At 48.0% G+C, this 19,106-nt stretch overlaps 7 protein-coding genes across 7 annotated transcripts; 5 read left to right on the top strand and 2 right to left on the bottom strand.

The window, feature by feature from the left end:
- The first annotated feature begins 982 nt into the window (after nucleotides 1-982).
- EDB93DRAFT_911003 (aspartic proteinase) lies at nucleotides 983-3,090 on the top strand. The gene is made up of 6 exons (XM_041457919.1): nucleotides 983-1,528; nucleotides 1,577-1,705; nucleotides 1,760-2,084; nucleotides 2,141-2,274; nucleotides 2,326-2,444; nucleotides 2,494-3,090. The coding sequence occupies exons 1-6, from the start codon at nucleotides 1,258-1,260 to the stop codon at nucleotides 2,728-2,730; spliced, it is 1,215 nt and encodes a 404-aa protein (XP_041302708.1). The 5' UTR covers nucleotides 983-1,257; the 3' UTR covers nucleotides 2,731-3,090.
- Nucleotides 3,091-3,974: 884 nt separating this feature from the next.
- EDB93DRAFT_910839 (uncharacterized protein) lies at nucleotides 3,975-5,152 on the bottom strand. Its single transcript, XM_041457917.1, has 3 exons — nucleotides 5,049-5,152; nucleotides 4,679-4,949; nucleotides 3,975-4,630 (listed from the first exon to the last, which is right to left on the bottom strand). Exons 2-3 carry the CDS (start codon nucleotides 4,923-4,925, stop codon nucleotides 4,092-4,094), a joined length of 786 nt encoding a protein of 261 aa, XP_041302707.1. The 5' UTR covers nucleotides 4,926-4,949; nucleotides 5,049-5,152; the 3' UTR covers nucleotides 3,975-4,091.
- An 886-nt stretch (nucleotides 5,153-6,038) lies between these two features.
- EDB93DRAFT_1177085 (PAP2-domain-containing protein) lies at nucleotides 6,039-7,420 on the bottom strand. The gene has a single exon (XM_041450544.1). The coding sequence runs from the start codon at nucleotides 7,397-7,399 to the stop codon at nucleotides 6,173-6,175; it is 1,227 nt and encodes a 408-aa protein (XP_041302706.1). The 5' UTR covers nucleotides 7,400-7,420; the 3' UTR covers nucleotides 6,039-6,172.
- Nucleotides 7,421-9,724: 2,304 nt separating this feature from the next.
- EDB93DRAFT_1177065 (P-loop containing nucleoside triphosphate hydrolase protein) lies at nucleotides 9,725-12,767 on the top strand. Its single transcript, XM_041450543.1, has 15 exons — nucleotides 9,725-10,196; nucleotides 10,249-10,490; nucleotides 10,546-10,601; nucleotides 10,661-10,737; nucleotides 10,784-10,852; nucleotides 10,907-11,099; nucleotides 11,162-11,258; nucleotides 11,310-11,319; nucleotides 11,368-11,585; nucleotides 11,641-11,732; nucleotides 11,783-11,838; nucleotides 11,891-12,032; nucleotides 12,089-12,216; nucleotides 12,271-12,379; nucleotides 12,438-12,767. Exons 1-15 carry the CDS (start codon nucleotides 9,792-9,794, stop codon nucleotides 12,620-12,622), a joined length of 2,079 nt encoding a protein of 692 aa, XP_041302705.1. The 5' UTR covers nucleotides 9,725-9,791; the 3' UTR covers nucleotides 12,623-12,767.
- A 615-nt stretch (nucleotides 12,768-13,382) lies between these two features.
- On the top strand, nucleotides 13,383-15,240 carry EDB93DRAFT_1094011 (uncharacterized protein; the record flags this gene model as incomplete). Its single annotated transcript, XM_041446557.1, has 3 exons — nucleotides 13,383-13,889; nucleotides 13,942-14,014; nucleotides 14,162-15,240. The coding sequence occupies 3 exons, from the start codon at nucleotides 13,383-13,385 to the stop codon at nucleotides 15,238-15,240; spliced, it is 1,659 nt and encodes a 552-aa protein (XP_041302704.1).
- Nucleotides 15,241-16,225: 985 nt separating this feature from the next.
- Nucleotides 16,226-17,757, top strand: EDB93DRAFT_1177042 (uncharacterized protein). Its single transcript, XM_041450542.1, has 8 exons — nucleotides 16,226-16,430; nucleotides 16,487-16,629; nucleotides 16,685-16,777; nucleotides 16,839-16,949; nucleotides 17,002-17,031; nucleotides 17,082-17,147; nucleotides 17,201-17,278; nucleotides 17,337-17,757. Exons 1-8 carry the CDS (start codon nucleotides 16,388-16,390, stop codon nucleotides 17,673-17,675), a joined length of 903 nt encoding a protein of 300 aa, XP_041302703.1. The 5' UTR covers nucleotides 16,226-16,387; the 3' UTR covers nucleotides 17,676-17,757.
- On the top strand, nucleotides 17,758-18,977 carry EDB93DRAFT_1177038 (uncharacterized protein). Its single transcript, XM_041450541.1, has 3 exons — nucleotides 17,758-18,198; nucleotides 18,256-18,708; nucleotides 18,761-18,977. The coding sequence occupies exons 1-3, from the start codon at nucleotides 17,939-17,941 to the stop codon at nucleotides 18,825-18,827; spliced, it is 780 nt and encodes a 259-aa protein (XP_041302702.1). The 5' UTR covers nucleotides 17,758-17,938; the 3' UTR covers nucleotides 18,828-18,977.
- Nucleotides 18,978-19,106: the final 129 nt, after the last annotated feature.

Below are 19,106 nucleotides of genomic sequence, written 5' to 3'. Positions count from 1 at the left end.
ATCAGCCTTTGAGCAGATACTACGTTCATGGCTATCGAGTAGTATTTCCGCTACTATCTGGCATCATGCAAGTGCTGGACTTCAATGTACGCGAAACCAAGTGGCATGTCTTCCCTCTACAGCTGGACCCCAAAGCGAGTATTGAGGTCATTGATTACCCCACGACCATTTTGTCGGACTGCCTTTTCCTGGACCCTGTTGAGATAAGCTTACCCTATCGCGTTCGTCGAAGGGACAAAAGTTCATGAATCTCTAGCTCCACTACATGGCACGAAATTGGATGAGGCCTGGCGAATTGTCATGCTGATCAGATCCTTCTAACCAGTAGGGATGCCGTTCACGTTTGTAAAAAGGAAGGCTAACTTTTGATCGAGGGTCAACTCCAAGCAGATAAAAAAACAAAGAGTCGCTTTTACATTCATTATGAGTACCGAAGAAGATGGATAACGCTAGGAATCGGAAGAAGCCGGCGGAGGTGGAAGCTGGCGCGTCACATTCATCACCTGGGTCAGACAAATCAATTTCCAGTGGACTTCCGCTTCCCAGGACAAGATTTTTCGATGAGGTGCTCGCGTATGACGTATGTACAAAACTCGGGACCATGATAGCAGAAATCATTCTGTAGGTGCCCATGCATTACACATGCGCCTGTTGATTCCTGACAGGAGTCTGAGACTGGTGTACGCTACAGGATAATGCACTAATTTCCTTCGTGGTCAAGGGACAGATGCTGTAGTCATGCAACTTCTAGCAAATTTCTTACTTGCAAATGAACCATTGGACCACATGTAACCAGCCAGAATGCTTTAAAAATCGGTGAGCTTCGTCACTGGTTTCGGGCCGAGTTAATAAATGGCGTCAATATCATCAACAACTCAATGATTTACAGTCCCGGGACAACCAAGGACAACCACTCTCAGCAACGTTTGCTACACCAACTTGACATCGATGTTCTGCTGAGGTGTAATATTAATGGGCAAGCGTCTCTACGGAAATAGACGTGAGGTGAGTTAGTGGTCCATGGTCAACGAGTAAACAGGCGAATTGTAAATTCCTGTCACCTGGATCAAAAACCAACTTCTTGTTTTATGAGGAAGTTAATCCCTTGCCGCACTCGTCATTCTCGGACAGTCACACATGTCTCGTCATCGCTGTTTCAAGAGGGAACGTTTCCTACGTGGCCAAGGTGCCAAATATTCGCGTTCGCCAGCGCATATATAACAGATCACCGAGTATCATATTACTTTCGAGTCAGCCATGTTCCCCGCTGCATCTTTGTTGATGATTGTCCTCCTGGCTTTGTCAATCACAGCATCGCCCGTTGAGATCAGAAATTCCCCCATCACCCTCCCCATTGCCAGAAGGTTGAACGTCTCCAATGGTACCAACAGCCTCTTGCAGCAGGATAAAGCTCGCGTGGCTGCCCTTAAAGACCCCTCCTTCAAGCACAGCGCCATTACCACTCCTATGATCAATGTCGGTAATTCATACACCGTAGCAGTTGGCGTTGGCAGCCCCCCCACAACCTGTAAGTTCAACGCTGAGAACATATGCGGCTGCTAATGTGTTATTGAAGACACCTTGATTGTCGACACCGGTAGCTCGAACACATGGGTTGGCGCTGGCACTGCGTACGCGGAGACCACAACCAGCGTCAGCACTGGTAATACTGTGAATATCGGCTACGGTACTGGTTTCTTCTATGGTACGACATACAAATATATCACGAGCTACTGGAAATTCCTATGATTATCTATAGGAACTGAGTACACCGACACCGTCACTCTCGGTCAGGGGCTCACCATTCCCCATCAGTCGATTGGTGTTGCCTCTATTGCCTCGGGCTTCGTCGGTGTTGACGGTATCCTTGGCCTCGGACCTGTAGGCTTGACACTTGGTACCCTAATAGATGATCCGACAACGGCGATCCCGACTGTCACTGACAACCTGCATAGCCAAGGCACCATTCATCGTGAGGTTGTTAGTATCTCTTTCGAGCCCACCAATTCGCAGCCAGTCACCAATGGAGAGCTCACCTTCGGTGGAACTATCGCTAACAAGCACGCAGGCCCCATTACGTACACGTAAGCTACCTTAGCTCCTAGATCAATCCAGGCTAATAGTAACCGTTTTGTTTCAGTCCTATCACTACCACACAAAGCGCATCGACCTATTGGGGTATCGATGAGAGCATTTCCTACGGCTCCACAACGATCTTGTCTACCACTGCTGGTATCGTCGATACTGGAACCACCCTTATTTTTATTGCCACCGGTGTGGTACCAGAGTGCAATGAGTAATTATGGTCTAATTGGCGTTTGATAGATGCCTACAACAAGTACCTGTCTGCAACCGGCGGCAGTCCGGATTCGGCGACTGGTCTTGTCCTCGTTTCCTCTGCCAATTACAAAGCCCTCCAAAACCTGAACTTCCATATTGACAGCGTACGCCATTCCTATCACCCCTCACATCCCTTGTTTACCATTTGCACAGGAAACCTACACTATGACCCCTAACGCCCAACTCTGGCCTCGTGCTCTCAACACCTACTTGGGTGGTGATAGCAACGCCATGTATCTCGTCATCGCAGACCTTGGTACGACCAGTGGTGCCGGGCTTGATTTTATTAACGGCTACGCATTCCTCGAGCGCTTCTATACTGTGTTCGATACCTCCCGCTCCCGCATCGGTTTTGCCAAAACCCCGTACACTGATTCCGACATCAACTAAAATGGAGCCGCCCAAGTACACAATGGATCGTTTTCGGACACAAAGTTACATATGATTTGAAGATTGTACGAACTCTTCTTAAGTAGGCTGTGGAGGTCGGTCGGCTTTGCGTATGATAACTTCTGTGCGGTTTGCTGTGTTATCCGCCTTTTTATTGGCACTTCACACGTTGCACGAGTACGAAAGTCGCCCAGATATTGATCTAAGTCCGCAAATGGGTAGCGTGTGGGCGTCGAAGAGCAATCGATGAACAGATAGCCCAGCTATCAGCTTGCGGCGTTCACCCCCATTTCGATTTACAAATTTTGAACTTCTACATCGCTAACCTTTTAGACGAGTCACTGGACACGCGAATAAGCAAGGAATCTGGTTCTGATGGTCCTCGGATCAGACGTTTCTTTTTGCCACCAACATATCGGGCTGTGCTTCTATTCTCTGCAATGGAACTCGTATAGATGGACCCCCGCTGCTCCTCTGGTATCGCCTCAGGGAGTAGAATTACTCGTCCTATAGTCCTCAAGTCTCGGAGATCAATGATCCAATTATGATACGATGTGACCATGCCGATCAGCATCTGACTTGAACGTCGACGTCGATTTGTCGTTCAAGTCGCTCCTCTATTTAGCATATCTCTTATTTTCCAACCTTCGGTGACATCAGTGGTTGGAATAAGAATCTAAGCAGCGATGGGCGAATGTGCGGGCAGGCGACGGGCGTCTATTTCGCGTCATTCCATAAACATGAAATATCTTCTGTATCAGCGTTCTACTGAACCCGGGTTTAACCCCGGTCTATCCGCATATTTCTGTGTTCTCTTCCTGGACGAACGTACGTCATCGATCTGACGGATGGTCACTCGGTGGGTGCGGCAGCTGCCTGAAGACAATGGAAGAAAACAACCGGACTCTCTAGTGGGTGTGCACCACTTGCATGCGGACGTCTATACAATTCATGAAATCTCCGTCTTCCTTGACTCACGTCTCTTTCTCGAACCTCGCACCAGTATACAACATGCAAATGGTAGTACTGGTTCAATCTTCTGACTGCCTCGAATAATGTTGTTGCACTGCAGATCATCGTCAGTGGCACCCAGTGTCCAAGTTTCAAACACTCATCTCTGCAAATCATAACGATTCGTTTCGGTTTCGATTGTTCATGAGCGATTGTACTATCTTGTGTGTTATTGACCACATGGCATTCAGAAATATTAAGTCGGTTTATGAAGCGACCATGCAAGAAACACTTCGACGCTGAACAGCAGCGAGCACATACGTGGCAGTCAGTGGTTTCATTCGTCAAAAAGATACGTGTTAATTGTGAAGGACCAAGTCTATGGAGAAGAATGAATGGCACGAATTTACTCACGCCTTCACTAATCTCCCCACTCGGTGCCAAAACAGGTGTTCTTCAGTCTCCCCTTCCTTCCCCCAAATACCTCCTTCTCCCTGCACCCATCCCCCCACATCCTCAATCCACCGATGAGATGGGCGATCCAGACGACATCCATCAAAAACAATACCCCACAACGGCGTCCAAAAACGTTGCCACCACACAACATCCTTTCTCTCGCTAAGCACGTGTTCATAGAACAATATCTGCCCCCCATGTTTCAGCACCTCTGTGACCAATGTGGAGATCGTGGATTGTGGAGAGGGGACGGAGCAAAGAGTGAGGACAGATATGAGCGTGTCTACAGGAGGGTGCGGCGCCGGAAGGTAGGAAAGGATGGTAGAAATGTTTTCAGCACCGCAAGGGAGGATGAGGAGCGTTCCAGCATCTTCGCTGTACCCGGCAGCAGAGGCAGTACGGCGCAGTTCTGCATGCATATGCACGTTAGGCTCTACAGCTACGTATTTCGTGACACGTGAATGGTCGAAGTAGTTGACGATGTGGCCGTGTCCTTTTTTTACATGAACAGATTATTGTTTTGGTGGAGGAAGAGACACACCTGCACCGATGTCTAGCACAACACCATAGGCGTGTGGAGTGATGAGCCCTTTTTTGACCTGCCTTCCGGCTTCGTCGACGCTATTACCATAGAGGTCCCATACACGGGACATGAAAACGCGGGAGATTTCACGTGGTTGGAAGAGTAACGAGGGAACCTGCCAGATTGCTAGAATCGTAGGACAGAGACCACCGATGAGACAAAGACGTAGGTCTGTGATCACTCCGAGGGCTGCATCGAGGCGCATCTCAACTGTCGTGCACAACAAATACTTGATGGTGCAGTTGACGGGAACGAAAAAAAATGCATGGTTAGTCAATATATTTATATCTTATTAGTACTGGATTGAGAAGCAGAATAAGTATGGAACCTATCCAGCTGTGAGGATGAGAAAATGCATGTGTCGGTTAGTGGACATAGTTTGTTTGCCGTGACGTGCGGCTCGCCGGCGCGCACTGGTCACGCGGTCATTCAACGCGACTTGGAGTAGTCCATATCTGCCCCATCGGAGGCATGAAGATGCGCAAGCCTGCAATTAGCTTATGTTCAGGATTCAAGGTTTGAGAAAAAGGATTCCTATAGGCCATTTGGACGATGTGAGTGTCACACCTGGACTCGAGTCCAGCCTTCAGCGCCCTCGCAGATGGGCCTGAGCTTGGGTTTCATGCATAGAAGACTTTTCAAGTCATTGCTACCCAACAGCCAATAACTTGTTGCCGGCTTTCTAGTTCTTCATTGCATGTGAAGTTGTGAACCGTATTTATATAGAAAAGGTGAGGAAACTTACTTGAAGTTCTTAGGGTCACAAATGAACCTGCGATTGGACTCTATATATTCCCCCCTCCCCCCAGCTCTCTCATCAGCCCATGCATGCATCTCTTGTCTGTCTACCCGTCGTTGACTGCTGTTAAAGTATTACAGTGATCGTCAGTGCGTGGGTCCGAGTCATAGCTTCAATTACATACGTACCACGCTCCTCGCACCCAGGCCCACCTCTCCGTGCGCGTATCGCTGGAGCCAGGGCTATGCCTGATCTCACGCTGGACAAACGCTCGAGGACTCTAACCGCTACCAGCAGGCTCCGCTCCGAACACGGCTAGACCGTCCACCGCCGCTACCTCGCCTCCATCCCCATCGCAATGAATGCGACATTTGTATTCGTCGGTGCATCGCGATTGGTATCTATGCAGGTTCGATGTACCATTGAACCCTGCATTCGGGGCGTGTAAGAGTCAGTAGGACGCGTACGCTTATCATTCTTTGACTTGCAAACAGAGACGAAACGGGAGCAGTCGATCCGCATTGCGCAATCAGGTCTGCGCTGCAGTGAATGTCCGTTGGAAACGTTATTCTTCGCATGTTTTTTGTAATTTATGCTGAATTGGACAGTTTTTAAAACATTGAGATTGGACTATGTAAATGCAGATTTAGAGTCAAACAAGAATCTAGCAATCATAACCCGGGTATATGCAAAGAAACCATCCATCTAACGCCCTACCTCCGACTTTCAGGCGGGAACACAAACCCAACACCGGCAACGGGACTCCAACCCTCCTCTCCAGCTCTTTCATCAGACCTGATAAGACTCGCGATACTAGCTGTATGCCTATGTCCTCTCCCCTTCCCCTTTGCGGGATTCGGCGAGCGGTAGGCAATAGGCGTCTCTTCCTCATCGCTGAGGGTCCAATCGCTCGCAAACTCGTCTGCGCCCAGACCACCTCTCCTCGATTCGAGATCGTATCTCTCGTACTTGTCTCCAGCAACATTGACATTTCCATTGCGCAGCTCCTCGGGGACAAAACAGTAAAAACAGGCGGTGGCGAGACAGGCACCACCCACGACATCAATGAGATAATGATGGCTGAGGTACATGGTGCTCCAATAGAGGACAGCGGCGTATCCCCAAGCCCATTTCGCGTACTGGGGCCACAAGGCAGTGATGAATAGTGCTTCAAGGGTGGCCCATGCGGCATGCAAACTGGGGAATGCGCCGAATACGAGGGGTGAGCTGGCAAAAGTGCGTTTGTAGCCATCTCCACCGAAGAGGTCGTCGATGCGGCCTAAGCCACCTGCGGATCCGGGTGTGCCGTATGCTGCGGGCGTAAGGCCATATATGATCTCGTACCAAGGTGCTGCACAGGGAAGAACTATTTGGGCGAATACACCTATGCAGTTTTGATAGCCAAAAGCTTTTGCGAATACGGGGAGAGTGGGTGGGCGGAACAGCCAGAGGATAGCGGCGAGGACGAGGGGGAATGTGTAGTGAATAACGCCGTAAGGGAGCCAGGCGATGATGTCGAGGATTGGGTGTGTGAAGTGAGTGAGGATGTCGCTTATGTTTGCACCGTAGAGGACGGATTCGAGGGTTGGAAGGAGGACAACGTGCACTGCGGGGCGGTGGTTTGCGGGTAGGAATTGGTTTGAGTAGAACATGAGAACCCATGAAAAGACGGGTGTTGCAGGTATGAAGAACTGAGAAGTGAATGGGATGAGTAGGGCGATCGCGTATAAGATTGGTATTGCTAGTTTGTAGGGAAATGGCGGGGCTTGCATGAGAGTGAGCCAGAAGAGAGCAGAAAGTATGTGAAGGATGTAAATCGAGTCTTTGAAGGTGAATTTGTGTGCACGGAACTTGTTCACCGTATCCCAAGGTGAAAATGACTTGTCAAGTCTATTCACCCCAGCTACAACTCCATTCACTGTGGCCCGCAATGGTCTCATGGTAAAAGGATGAATCCCGTGGGAACAAAATCGTGATCATCGAATCACGAGAATGAGTACGTATAGATAATTCTAATAGTATTTTTCCAAACCTAATCCTATCCTCCAAATTTACCACTAAATAAATACCACGACGAAATACTAAATAAATGTGGTTGATCATTGATCATTTGGATGACTTTGCTAAACATCTTCACCAGCCTGGAAACAAATGGACATCATGTCTGGTCCCTCGTCGGACCTGGCCACAAGCTTAGCATCATATTCGCGAATGTTGAGGATGAGACGTGGGCCCAGCACAAACATCTGCAACACCTGGGCAATTCCGAAAACACCCATGTAAACGTCACCTCCCGCAGACGATGAGGACTGTTGAAAATAATAATGAGCGGACAGAAAGAGATGCTTGGTCGCAGGTTGGCGCACCATGATATATGTAGACAGTAAGCCTAGGCTCAAGCAAGCCACAGTAGCAAAGCTAGCATATGCGAAACTTCAGTCAAACAAGAGAATAACATCCAAACCACCAAACTCACGCTGCAAAGTAAAATGCGTGACTTTGAATTAACACCATAAAACAGCCCCCGATGGTCGATCCTGTAGGTAGTTGTCGCAGCACATGGAAATGTTTTATGACAATCCAGACTGCAAGAACCAAGGCGAGGATCTCCCATACAGCGGTGGGTATCACTGTCTCGTTATTCAGATGTCCCTGGTTTGTGTCAATGTTTAAAAGACACGTATGGTAACCAAAAAACACGGATTCTTCTGGTATTTGTCCATGAGTTTTATGTGCTTCAGGTTTTCATTAATAATCAGAGCTTACCGGCCGAGACACCGATGTTTGCTATTGCTGTCATAACGCCGGAAGCGATCGTGGAAGGCAGTAAGACTACAACGAGAAAGATGAGCATCTTTTTTGATCGTCCATACATTGCATGTATCCGACTCGTCATTATGACTTGAATAATATTTTAGTCAAATCAATATCAGGAAGGTACCACAGGTGAGCTCACCGCCCAGCATGGCATTGACGGCGACAGGTATCCATGCCGACATGAAATAAACAACAAGGCCTGAAAAAATTACTGACGTGCATTGATGGACTTGATGCTTCAAATAAACCTACAGCTGTTGCAGTCATTATGTTCGATATGACGAAACGACTGGGAATAGGGAATATTACTCACTCCTGCGTAGTAGTGCAGTCAGTAAATGAATGGGAAAGGTTATGAGATACTCACTACGTCTGTTATCGAGCCTGGGAGATACCCTACAAGCCACCAGTAAGAATGAACGAGTGCAATTTATCTGAGGAATACATACATAATGCGACAATCCTAATTGTGATATATGGCTTGTTAGTACAGTGCAATGTCGACTTGTTAGCCTTGCAAACTTACACGGAATATAGTATTCCGATGTAGCGCACCTAGCATATATTGATATCGACTCAGCACAACATGTCAATTGTATTCATAACATAAATTACTTACACATATATAAAGAACGGTCATGAAGGACCAGCGTTGCGTCTGCTCCGAGTCAACTGCATTATCCAGTTGTCTTCTGATATAAGACCCCGCTTACCCAGACCAGTTCGAACTGTTGAAACATTGTTAGTGGGACGGCTGCGGCGATGACACTGCAACTTACCTCTTGTCCGAATGTTAATGCTTGAATACCATATAGATATCAATGTCACAATTAGAATACCCTCAGAAAATATTATTTCGCTCACCCCAATCATAAACCACTACAACAAAAGATACAACTGCAAAACCAGTGATTATGAGATGTCATTTCAAGCTTATCCCACTTGCTCTCTACAAACCTATAAAATAGCTGAGAAAACTAACACTACTGATAAACGGCAACCAAACGGGATCATTTGAGACTATGGTCATATCTGGATGGGGCGCATGGAATTTTTGCAGGCACACCACCATCCACCATTCTTATAGTTGTCAGCACTTGAACCAGCCAGTCAGCATTTTGATGGGCATCAGTTGTTTGACAGCTATATCTAAATCAATATTAGGCCACTAGTAGATTGAATTTTATTATTAAACTCACCGCCTTTGGAGAGAAATAGTTTTAGTAGTTACCATTTCGACTCTAGGTCCCCAATAGCCATGCTGCGGGTAGTGGGAAGGCATCAGATTATTCAATGCTGATAGTCGCAATCAAGGCGTCGACGGGATCAAAGTCACCGCGCCCTCGCAGCCTAATAGGATGTGAACATTTCACTAAGAGCGTCAGGCCAAACAATGCACAACACATAGTAAGAATCACACTGGGCAGGCGTAAGACTTGGATTACATCCTTTGGCTGGACAGAAAACGGTGGAGCGTCGAAACACGCGGCTTTGATGCTTAACCTGTGATAGAACATGCTGCTGGGCATTTACGTGTCCAATTTCCGAGTTCAAGTCCCAAGTATCACTGGCAGGGTGCTGGCGTCTTGCCATAATAATGTCCGACCCTTAGCACTTTCGTCGCAGACTCAACGCATACTCTCCAAGAGACGGACACATCTATTTACTATCCAGACCTCGCGCCTCTATGGAACTGAGACGCCTGTCAAGAAGATATCTGGGATTACGAGGTTCCTGCCATCTGCTTTGCAGCCTGCACCTGGAAGTAGTTCTTCGTTCCGGAAAATCGTTGCACTGGCGAAGCAGGAGAAAAGGCCTTTGCTACTTGCGGTGGGCCTGCTGCTGGTGTCTTCTTCAGTCGCCATGAGCGTTCCGTTTACGATTGGAAAATTGATAGATTTTTTCTCTTCTGCAAACCCTGTGAGTAAATTGATAGTGAGGGGGTGACGCGGTTGACTCAATTCGTGCGCAGGAAATACCATTCGGTTTGTCAATTGGGCAAGCCTCGGCGGCTCTTCTGATTTTGTTTACGACCGGAGCAACGTGCAACGCAGCGAGATCGTTCCTCATGCGAATGTCGGGCCAGCGAATCGTTGCACGGTTGAGGGAACGGGCATATGCTGCAGCACTGAGACAAGAAGTTGAATTTGTGGAGAAGGGAGAGGGTGATGTTTTAAGCAGATTGACTGCGGATTCAAGCATTGTCGGGGAGAGGTAGGGTTTCGCAGTGCTCTATCCGAGAAATATCCATTCAATTTGTTGCACATAGTGTCACACAGAATCTTTCAGATGGACTGCGAGCCATTGTGATGTCGTCTGTTGGTCGTAAGTGTCGTATTTACAGACGTGCTGCTGTTGCTCATGACTGGGCATGCCCTCTACAGTTGGTGCCATGCTTTACTTGTCCCCCACACTAACTGTGATGATGTTGGGAATTGTTCCACCAGTCTCTCTTGGTGCTGTGAGCAGAACTTCCTATTAGTATAGCAGAATCTGAGCGCTCGCAGGTATTCTATGGTCGCTACCTGAAAAAGCTTTCGAACCAAACGCAAGAAGCGATGGGTGAAATGACCAAGGTCAGCTTTAGTTTATCTTTCCGTTTTTCACACGTTTCTTCCATGATACTCTAGGTTGCACAAGAGTCGCTCTCGGCTCTACGGACAATCCAAGCATTCAATGCGCGCGACCAAGAGGAGGGAAAGTTTCACAACCGGGTGACGCGCGTCCTTGAGCTAGCTCGGAAGGAGGCAATCGCATCAGGAATCTTCTTCGGAAGCACTGGTTGGAGCGGAAATGTGACTATCCTTGGGCTGCTTGGTTATGGTGTGTAGCTCGTGCACGGCTTCCTTGTATTTTGGTGAAAAACTCTAAATACATTCGTGTAGGGGGAACACTGGTTTCGCAGGGTGCGATCACTGTCGGAGATCTGACAAGTCTCCTGCTATATACCGTATATGTTGGTTCAGGTCTTCAAATGTTGACGTGAGTCTTCTTCCACTTATGATATGACCACTTCAACACTGCCCTGCACAGTTCATTTTTCGTAGGTTTTCGATACTCTGGCGGTGTCCATTAAACTGAGCAATATTAGTCGTCCATTATGCGTGGGATTGGTGCGGGCACGCGCATATTTGAGCTACTCGACCGCACGCCAGCGATTCCGCCCCATGGAGGCATTGACGTTGACGCTTCGCGCTATGGCACGGTGAGATTCCAGAACATCGGGTTTGAGTACCCCAGTCGCAAAGGTGTCCAAATCCTTGATGATTTCAATCTCGAGATTGGCGTCGGAGAGAGCGTGGCAATTGTGTAAGTCGTGCGGGCTAGCAGTTATTGTCGGTGCTGCTAACCTTGGGGTATACAGGGGGAAGAGTGGTGGTGGCAAGTCGTCCGTACAATCTTTGCTTCTGCGGTACTACGATCCTGTGCGCGGGAAAGTGACCTTTGATGGTCAAGGTGGGTAGTCCTCATCTTGCCTCCTATGGAGTGCTAACCTGGCCGGATAGATATCCGTGAATTCAATCCCTCTTCATGGCGCAGCATAATCGGCATTGTTCCCCAGGCAAGTGCTCAATTCTGCACTTACATCTGCTCTTGTAACAACATCCTCCCAGGAACCCGTCCTCTTCACGGGGACTATTGCATCGAATATTGCCTTCGGAAACAAGGATGCTACGCGCGAGGAGATCGAAGCTGCTGCACGCGAGGCAAATTGCGATTTCATCTTTGGGATGCCAAAGGGGTTCGACACCGAAAGTTTGTGCTACCTTCTTCCTGCTTGGTGCGAATTATTTGATGATTCTTTTGCTCAGTTGGCCGTCTGAGCTTGAGTGGTGGACAAAGGCAGCGCCTAGCAATTGCACGTGCACTGTTGAAAAAACCCAAGATTTTGGCGCTCGATGAAGCGACCAGCTCGCTTGATGCTGCGTCGGAACATAGGGTAAGATGCTTCACTCCCTGCTTCAGTGACCTTGTTCTAACAGGACCCCTTTAGGTCAATGATGCCATTGATAAGATCCTGCGAGCACGACACACGACGTGTCTGATCGTTGCACATCGCTTGTCAACTATTGCCCGCGCGGAGCGGATTGTCGTCCTTGAAGGTGATCTGGCTTGCCTCTTGTATCTAAGATTAAACTAACGGGGATGTTGTGCACCCAGATGGGCGGATAACAGAGTCAGGGACGTATAAGCAGCTTGTGAACTCGAAGGACTCGAGGTTCCGGACGCTGATGGCTGCGCAACTGAACGCGAGCGCCGGAGATGCGCCCCTACCAATCGCACCATCCACGAATTTAGATTCTGTCCCATCTGCATCGTTGGGATCTGCATTACCTCTTCCCTAGACTAAAATCCTTATGTACACAGGTATTTATTTAGATCACATCCAGTTCACTTTGGAAAACACACTTCATTTCGTATGCCACTTGGATGTCAGCTTGATGAGATCGTTGTTCGAAGCGTGAAAGCATTATCTGCGTCAGCAGTGACCGAGCCTATGGGTTTGGCGAGTTCACAGCGAGTGGATTGCCACTCTGTGGCTAATCTATGTGGAGAGTCCTTTGGGCAAAGTCTACCCTGGGCTACTATTTTTCGGGATAAAGTTCTAGAGACAAAACAGGACAATCTCAGATTGGCAGACAACGTTTGTTCGGACTCGTCAGTCAAAAGGCCCTGACAGCTGTCATGGTCCAGACGGCCATCATCCAGGCAAAACACCTGCCGTCGGAGGATTCCAGTGTTCCAACTTCCAAATACACATTGCGCGAGCTTAGCTCTGGAGCGATGCATGCAAATGATTTGTACGTGGTCAAACCGAGTTCTATCGAATCCGACAGCGTGAGTATCGAATCTTGCCCCAGGCGTTTAGGCGGGGGAAGTTTGATCTTGACTCCACTGCCAAGACGCGTCAAGCTGTATACGAAATTGCACTCATCGATCAGGCGGATAAGCCATTGCAAAGGTCTGAGTAATGATGGTTCCAGCACGTCGTTCACACGAAGCAAACCCAGTGATTGGAAGCCAAGTACAGCCAAGCAAGCCAAGCCAAATTGTGACATGTCATGCGTGACACCAAGTCACATAGTCTCTTGGAACTTGTTCATGATGCCGTCTACACGGCAGGAATGGCTTGTTATTTTCTTCACCGTTATCTTTCAACTCTGTCCTGCTGTCATGGCCCAGAACGATAACAGTAGTTACGACCATGACCCTATCCTACAGTATAGACCCGCGTTCGTCGAGTCCTTACCAGTCCAGATCCTCCTGACAGGCGTGGTCCTCACGCTTGTCGTCGTTCTGCTTCTTCACCTACTTTTTACTGCTCAGTATCACTGGCCCCTGGCTCGTGTCAATTATATGCTGCAGCTCACCGGGGTGGTGACCTTACTCGCTTCCGTCACCGCCACTATCTATGTCGTGTTCTCCTCCAATGTAGAGGAGAGTCAACATTGGCCATACATGTTGAGCTATCTAGCTGTGGACATGCCACAGTATGGCGTCGTCGTAACGGGGAATACCTCAGATCCTGCTGTGGTATATGCACACCGATGGTCACTTGTCGAGGGCGCTACATGGACCGTAATGAATGCGACTACATCTATGGTTATACAGGTTAGTGCAAGTGAACGTAGCATACTCTGATCATACCGATGCTGTTATCTAGATTACCCACATTCATTTTCTGACCTTACTGTTTCCCTCAAACCTCGAGGCAAGACTCATTTTCGGCCTGCTTGGTGAGTGCGGCTGTAAAGCCCCTGCATTTCTGTTCCACATGCGTCCTGGAACTTTGGGATATTCTTTCTATGGGCGCTTTATGTTCTGTATTCCGCACGATCCCCGCAATACTGATCACAACTTTTTTTTTTCCTGCTTGTAATCAGGTCCGTTGGCCATTATCTCCGCTATAATGCAACTGCTCCCTATCTTCTACGGGATGAGCTCAATCTCACTCGCGGAGGACACCCGCAATGTGTGCAATGCAGCTTTGTCACTGTTGTTCACTTCTGCACTAATAATCTGGGGCTTTTTTGTTAACCGCGAGGCGGCATGGCGCACCGATGGTGGGACATCAGCGTTCGGTGCTGGCGCGATCGTCCTCGCCCTCCTGTCGACCACGCTCAATTTCATCTACATACCGAGTCAAGACCAATATGGATGGATGCCAAAACTTATGTGGAGCGTGGTTATGTGGCAAAGTTTCCTTGGATGGTGGTGGTGGGTTGGTTCTGGGATGGGCGTCGGCGAGGTAGAAGAGCTGCTGATGAAGGAGGAGAAACGTGAGAGAAAGAGGAAACTGAGAGCACAGAAGAGGAAAGAACAACGGGAGAAAGCCAAGACCATGTGGAAGGGTGTCACCGGTGCATTCACAACGAAGCGCGATCACTTTGAGAGCCGAAATTCCAGCCAGGGGCACGAAGGACTTGATAATTCTGAACCATTGGACGTTCTCACTTCTGACAATGCCCTATCAACTGCAGGTGCAACGGCACAGGGGTCGTCAAGGGGCATGCTACCTCTACAATTTGTAAACAGATGGTACGCACGCTTGCGCCACGCGCATCTTACTGCAGCGAGACTACAAGCTGTCGAGCGCGTGGAGCGCATACATCAAGTGTTTGGCCGTGAAGAGACCCGAAATACGATGCGGGAACCTGGTTCCCAGGTCGTCGGATGGGGACTAGGTAGCTATGGACTACGGGGCGTAGAGCGGGATCGAAGGGAAGGACAGGGGCTACAAATCACCATTGAAGTGGACGAGGATATAGATAATCCAGGCAAAATCGCAGAACCAGAATCACTGCCGCAGGACCAGTTCTTTCGGCGGCGTGGCTACCAACCTGAACCTGGGCCCTCGCAACATAATATACCTGCGCCAGAGACAGACTTTGGATGGACATCATTTTGGTGGTGGGGGCCTCTTCGGCGGTGGCGTTTACGGGACTCCACGGCTTACAGGTGAGGAGAGCGGTTTGGTGCGAGAGGATGTTAAAGATGCTGCATGATCTCATGCAACGTGTATACCATGCTTTGAATGTTTGCTGTTCGCTTTCGTGTTTCTTGGACCCTTACAACTACAAGCCACATTTTAGGCTACAACTTGCAGGCCGTCAAAATCTACCCTCGCACAAGTTCCATTCGTGCACCGTTCCTTACTATTGTTCTGACATTATTCATCAATACCTCGTGTACAATATCGACTTTCTATAGGATGTTTCGGCCCATAATAATTGTTCTTTTTAGTCTGCCACAGGCCTGTCGTATCGATGAAGTTGCCCGATTATTGGAATATCTCTGAAATTTAGAGCAAGCGGTTGGTTAGCGGTACTTATTGACTTTGGTGCAAATGGCGTATATTTGTTGCTTCTCGGATACTATGTAGTGTTGACCTTCCGAGAAGCGACAAATGAGCCGCTTGCACTTCGACGCCATGGTTCAACACGCTCCTGCCACGTTTTCCCCGAGACAGAAATAAAATATTTGGTACGCCATTCTCTTCTTAAATACACTCACATTCATCAAAGGACATGCATTCCAGCGAGAGTACGTTTTGCAGTGCACAACGCGTCGGAAGACTTCAAAAGTAATAGTGCATAGAAATGTTATCCCTCGCTTCTTGAACTTGAAGCAGCACTCACTACCTGGGGCGACGATATGCTTAAGATGAGGGCCGCGGAGATCGGTGTTCAAGGTGTGTTTTTCATGGCGAGTCAGAAGTGAAGACGGTTCTGGACACGCGCATGAATTGCTGTACATCATGTTAGCCACGAGCCTCGACAGTGTGTCTGATAATCAGTGGACGACGACGACTACGATGATTCTTCGGGGAAAATACCTTGATATTTTATGTGTTTGTGTCTCCTCAGATGATATATTCTATAACTGATCAACGCAGATAAAGGGGGTTCACGTGCCTATAAATTGCGGGGCAAGGTCACTGTACTACTGCAGACTGACCCACCACCTCTCTGTAAGTTCGCTGGCTTACTAGAGTCCCCATAACCTGCATAAATACCGTCCGCGATACTGAAACATAAGCTTTCAGTATCACTTCCTTTTGGCGTAACGGTGAAGCGGACGACAGTCTTGACTCACCAAGTTACACTATCATGCCAGTGACTCGTTATACCACGTCTTGCGCCTCCAGAGAGTGTGAGTCCTATCTATTGCCATTTATCGGACAACAATGAATAGTATCTATGTGTTAGCACCCTTTTCTCAACGTCAAGGACCCATATTCATAAGGCGGCCTTCACAGGTCTCCATAGACAGCTTGTGCAACCCTCGGCTTCCTGCACGCTACCTCCATGCAGGATTGAAAATGAGCTCCCAGATGTGCTACAAGACACAAGTGAGTGACCATTGGAATATGAAGCTATGTATTACATCTGATTGCCCCTCAAAAGAGAGCGATTAGAGACTTAGCTCTTCATCACATCGATTTTTCGATACCGTATTTGGAGCAGTCTCAATCACAAATAGATTTTTTCAAGAGAGAGGTAATATATTTTGGCAGAATGTGACTATTTAGTGTGTCTGAGGCTGAAACATGTCTTGTAGGTCCTACTTGATCGAGAGCTGTCGCACCTGATGCACTATGAAGACGCTTGGGCAGTGGAAGTGTTCCTTGGAAAAATGTATAATCGCCCGAGAATTATGAGAAATTTCCAGGTAATTCGAAACTACATGGTTTAACTACCAGATTGTTCTGATTTACGACCAGAAACTGAACTCCGAGCTTCAAATTATGCAGGTTCTAACTTCCCCCCTACTCCACCGGCAATTATCTAACACATCTTTCAGCATGACCGTCAGAGACAATCAGACGTTCACTCTATCAATCCGGTTACTCAGATTGGAGATGTACAGGTTCCCTATTTCACTGATGATCATACCTCATATCCGGCTAACACATGATATAGCATGACCGTCCGCGTCAAACGTCACTCGCTATTTGCTCTGGCAACCAGATTACTCGGCCCACCAGTAAAGATGCACAGGTTCTTCGCTATTCCACTGACAATTATACTCCGAGTGCGCCTAACATACATGATATAGCATGACCTTGTTTGTTCTGATAATCAGGCTACTCCTGAACCTCAGGATAATCAAGTGAACGCCATCCAAGACGGTGGTGCTTCGGACACTGCATCATGTCTGACTCTGTTGTCAACCCTCCTGGCTTCAACGCCAGGTTTTCACCGCTTCCATGCGGTAATCATCGAGGCTGGCTTGTCCACTGACGAGCATCTCTACTATTTCTTCCGGATGACATTTAAGGGGAGGGAGAGATTCGTCACAGAAGCACTCAAGGAGACCTCTACCCTGTTTGAACGAGTTGTAATCATGGATATTCTGGAAGAATTAAGAGATGACATCCTAGTTGGTCGTTTATAACACTTACACGGTGATGATTACGAACTTTGTTTGTAGAGAAATTTACGCCTCTTAGTCACGGCGGGCTTTGATATTAGTGACTAGACTCTCACGAACTCCCACAGCACGCGAGACCTTGCGACAACCTTGCGAGTATGATGTAGTGGTAAAGCTATCTATCTTTCCAGGCTGTCTCGCCTGCAGCTCCAAATCCACGCAAAGCACTACATCAAGCAATGCGTTGTATTCATCCTTCCCAATCCCAGTCGCTGGTAACACCAAGCATGGAGGGCGTCTTACAGTGGTTGCGTGGCCATCTAGCCAAGTCTCACAAGCTTCTACGGTTACTGCGAGAGCGCGCTTTCCGTCTGGCCTGCTTCACGTTATTTCTCGCCGCATTCCTCCTCTTTCTCTTGGCCGGTCTATCTTCGCCAATTATCAAGTCAATCATGATTATCAGAGTTTCAGCAGTAAATTCTGTTGATCCCGTCACGAATGCAGTCACAGAACTGCAATTCGGAGTATGGGGTGTCTGTGCATTGAGGTAGAGCATCTGCTTTGACCAAATTTCACTGACGTTTTCTCATCTGTCACATTTCAGTATCCTTAACGGTGTCGAAGCACAAGAAGCATGCTATGGTCCACAGTTGGGATATACCGTTCCTACAACCATTTTATCCCTCGTTGGGCTCTCCCCTAAGCTTGCAAATGTTGCAGAGGTGACCCTACTGACTATTCTTGTGCTGCATCCCGTCAATGCAGCACTCTCGACCGTCGCCTTTGTGTTGTCCCTCTTGCTTCCCTCACACTTAATAACGACAATCGTACTTGTAGTCGCTACGATCATAGCAATTGTTTCGACCGCTGTTTTTGCTGCGAACATTGCTTTGGTCGTCGGTGTTAAAGACAACATCGAATCCCTTTTCCCTGAAGGCGACTTTACTGTAAGCTTTGGCAATGGCTTGTGGATGGTACTAGCGGCGGTGCTTTTGGCTTGGATAGCAGTCATCATGCTGTCAGCACAGCGATGTTGTTGTTGTAGTGTGGGTCGACGGTAAGTTTTCGGGAATGTCTGTGTGACACCATGATTCTGATTTGTCGATTAGCCCCAAACCAAAGGTGTCCAAATCAGTTATATCTGAAAAGAACAGTATGGAGAAGATCATATTCTAACATGTACAATTCTGCCATGTCCGACAAGTTACGAATACAATGTTGACACCCGCAATAACAATTCTACCAATATTCTATATGTATTCACCGCAGCAGCATTTGTATGACCATGTTCCCTATAAAGACTTACAGTTTCGGTGAATGTTGGGCTATTTGTTACCGCTCGACTCAGTATCTGAACGTTCGGAACGCAGATCCGGTATGATGTGAACTTGTGAAGTGGTATTCAGCTGGTAAGATGATCAACGCACTTTTCCAAGACAAAGAATCTTTCTATTC

Source organism: Suillus bovinus (genome assembly GCF_016758785.1).
Source record: "Suillus bovinus strain UH-Sbo-P2 chromosome Unknown EDB93scaffold_89, whole genome shotgun sequence".
Classification (NCBI taxonomy): Eukaryota; Fungi; Basidiomycota; class Agaricomycetes; order Boletales; family Suillaceae; genus Suillus; species Suillus bovinus.
The sequence above is the reverse complement of the archived record's forward strand: the minus strand, read 5'-3'. Positions and strand labels throughout refer to the sequence as shown.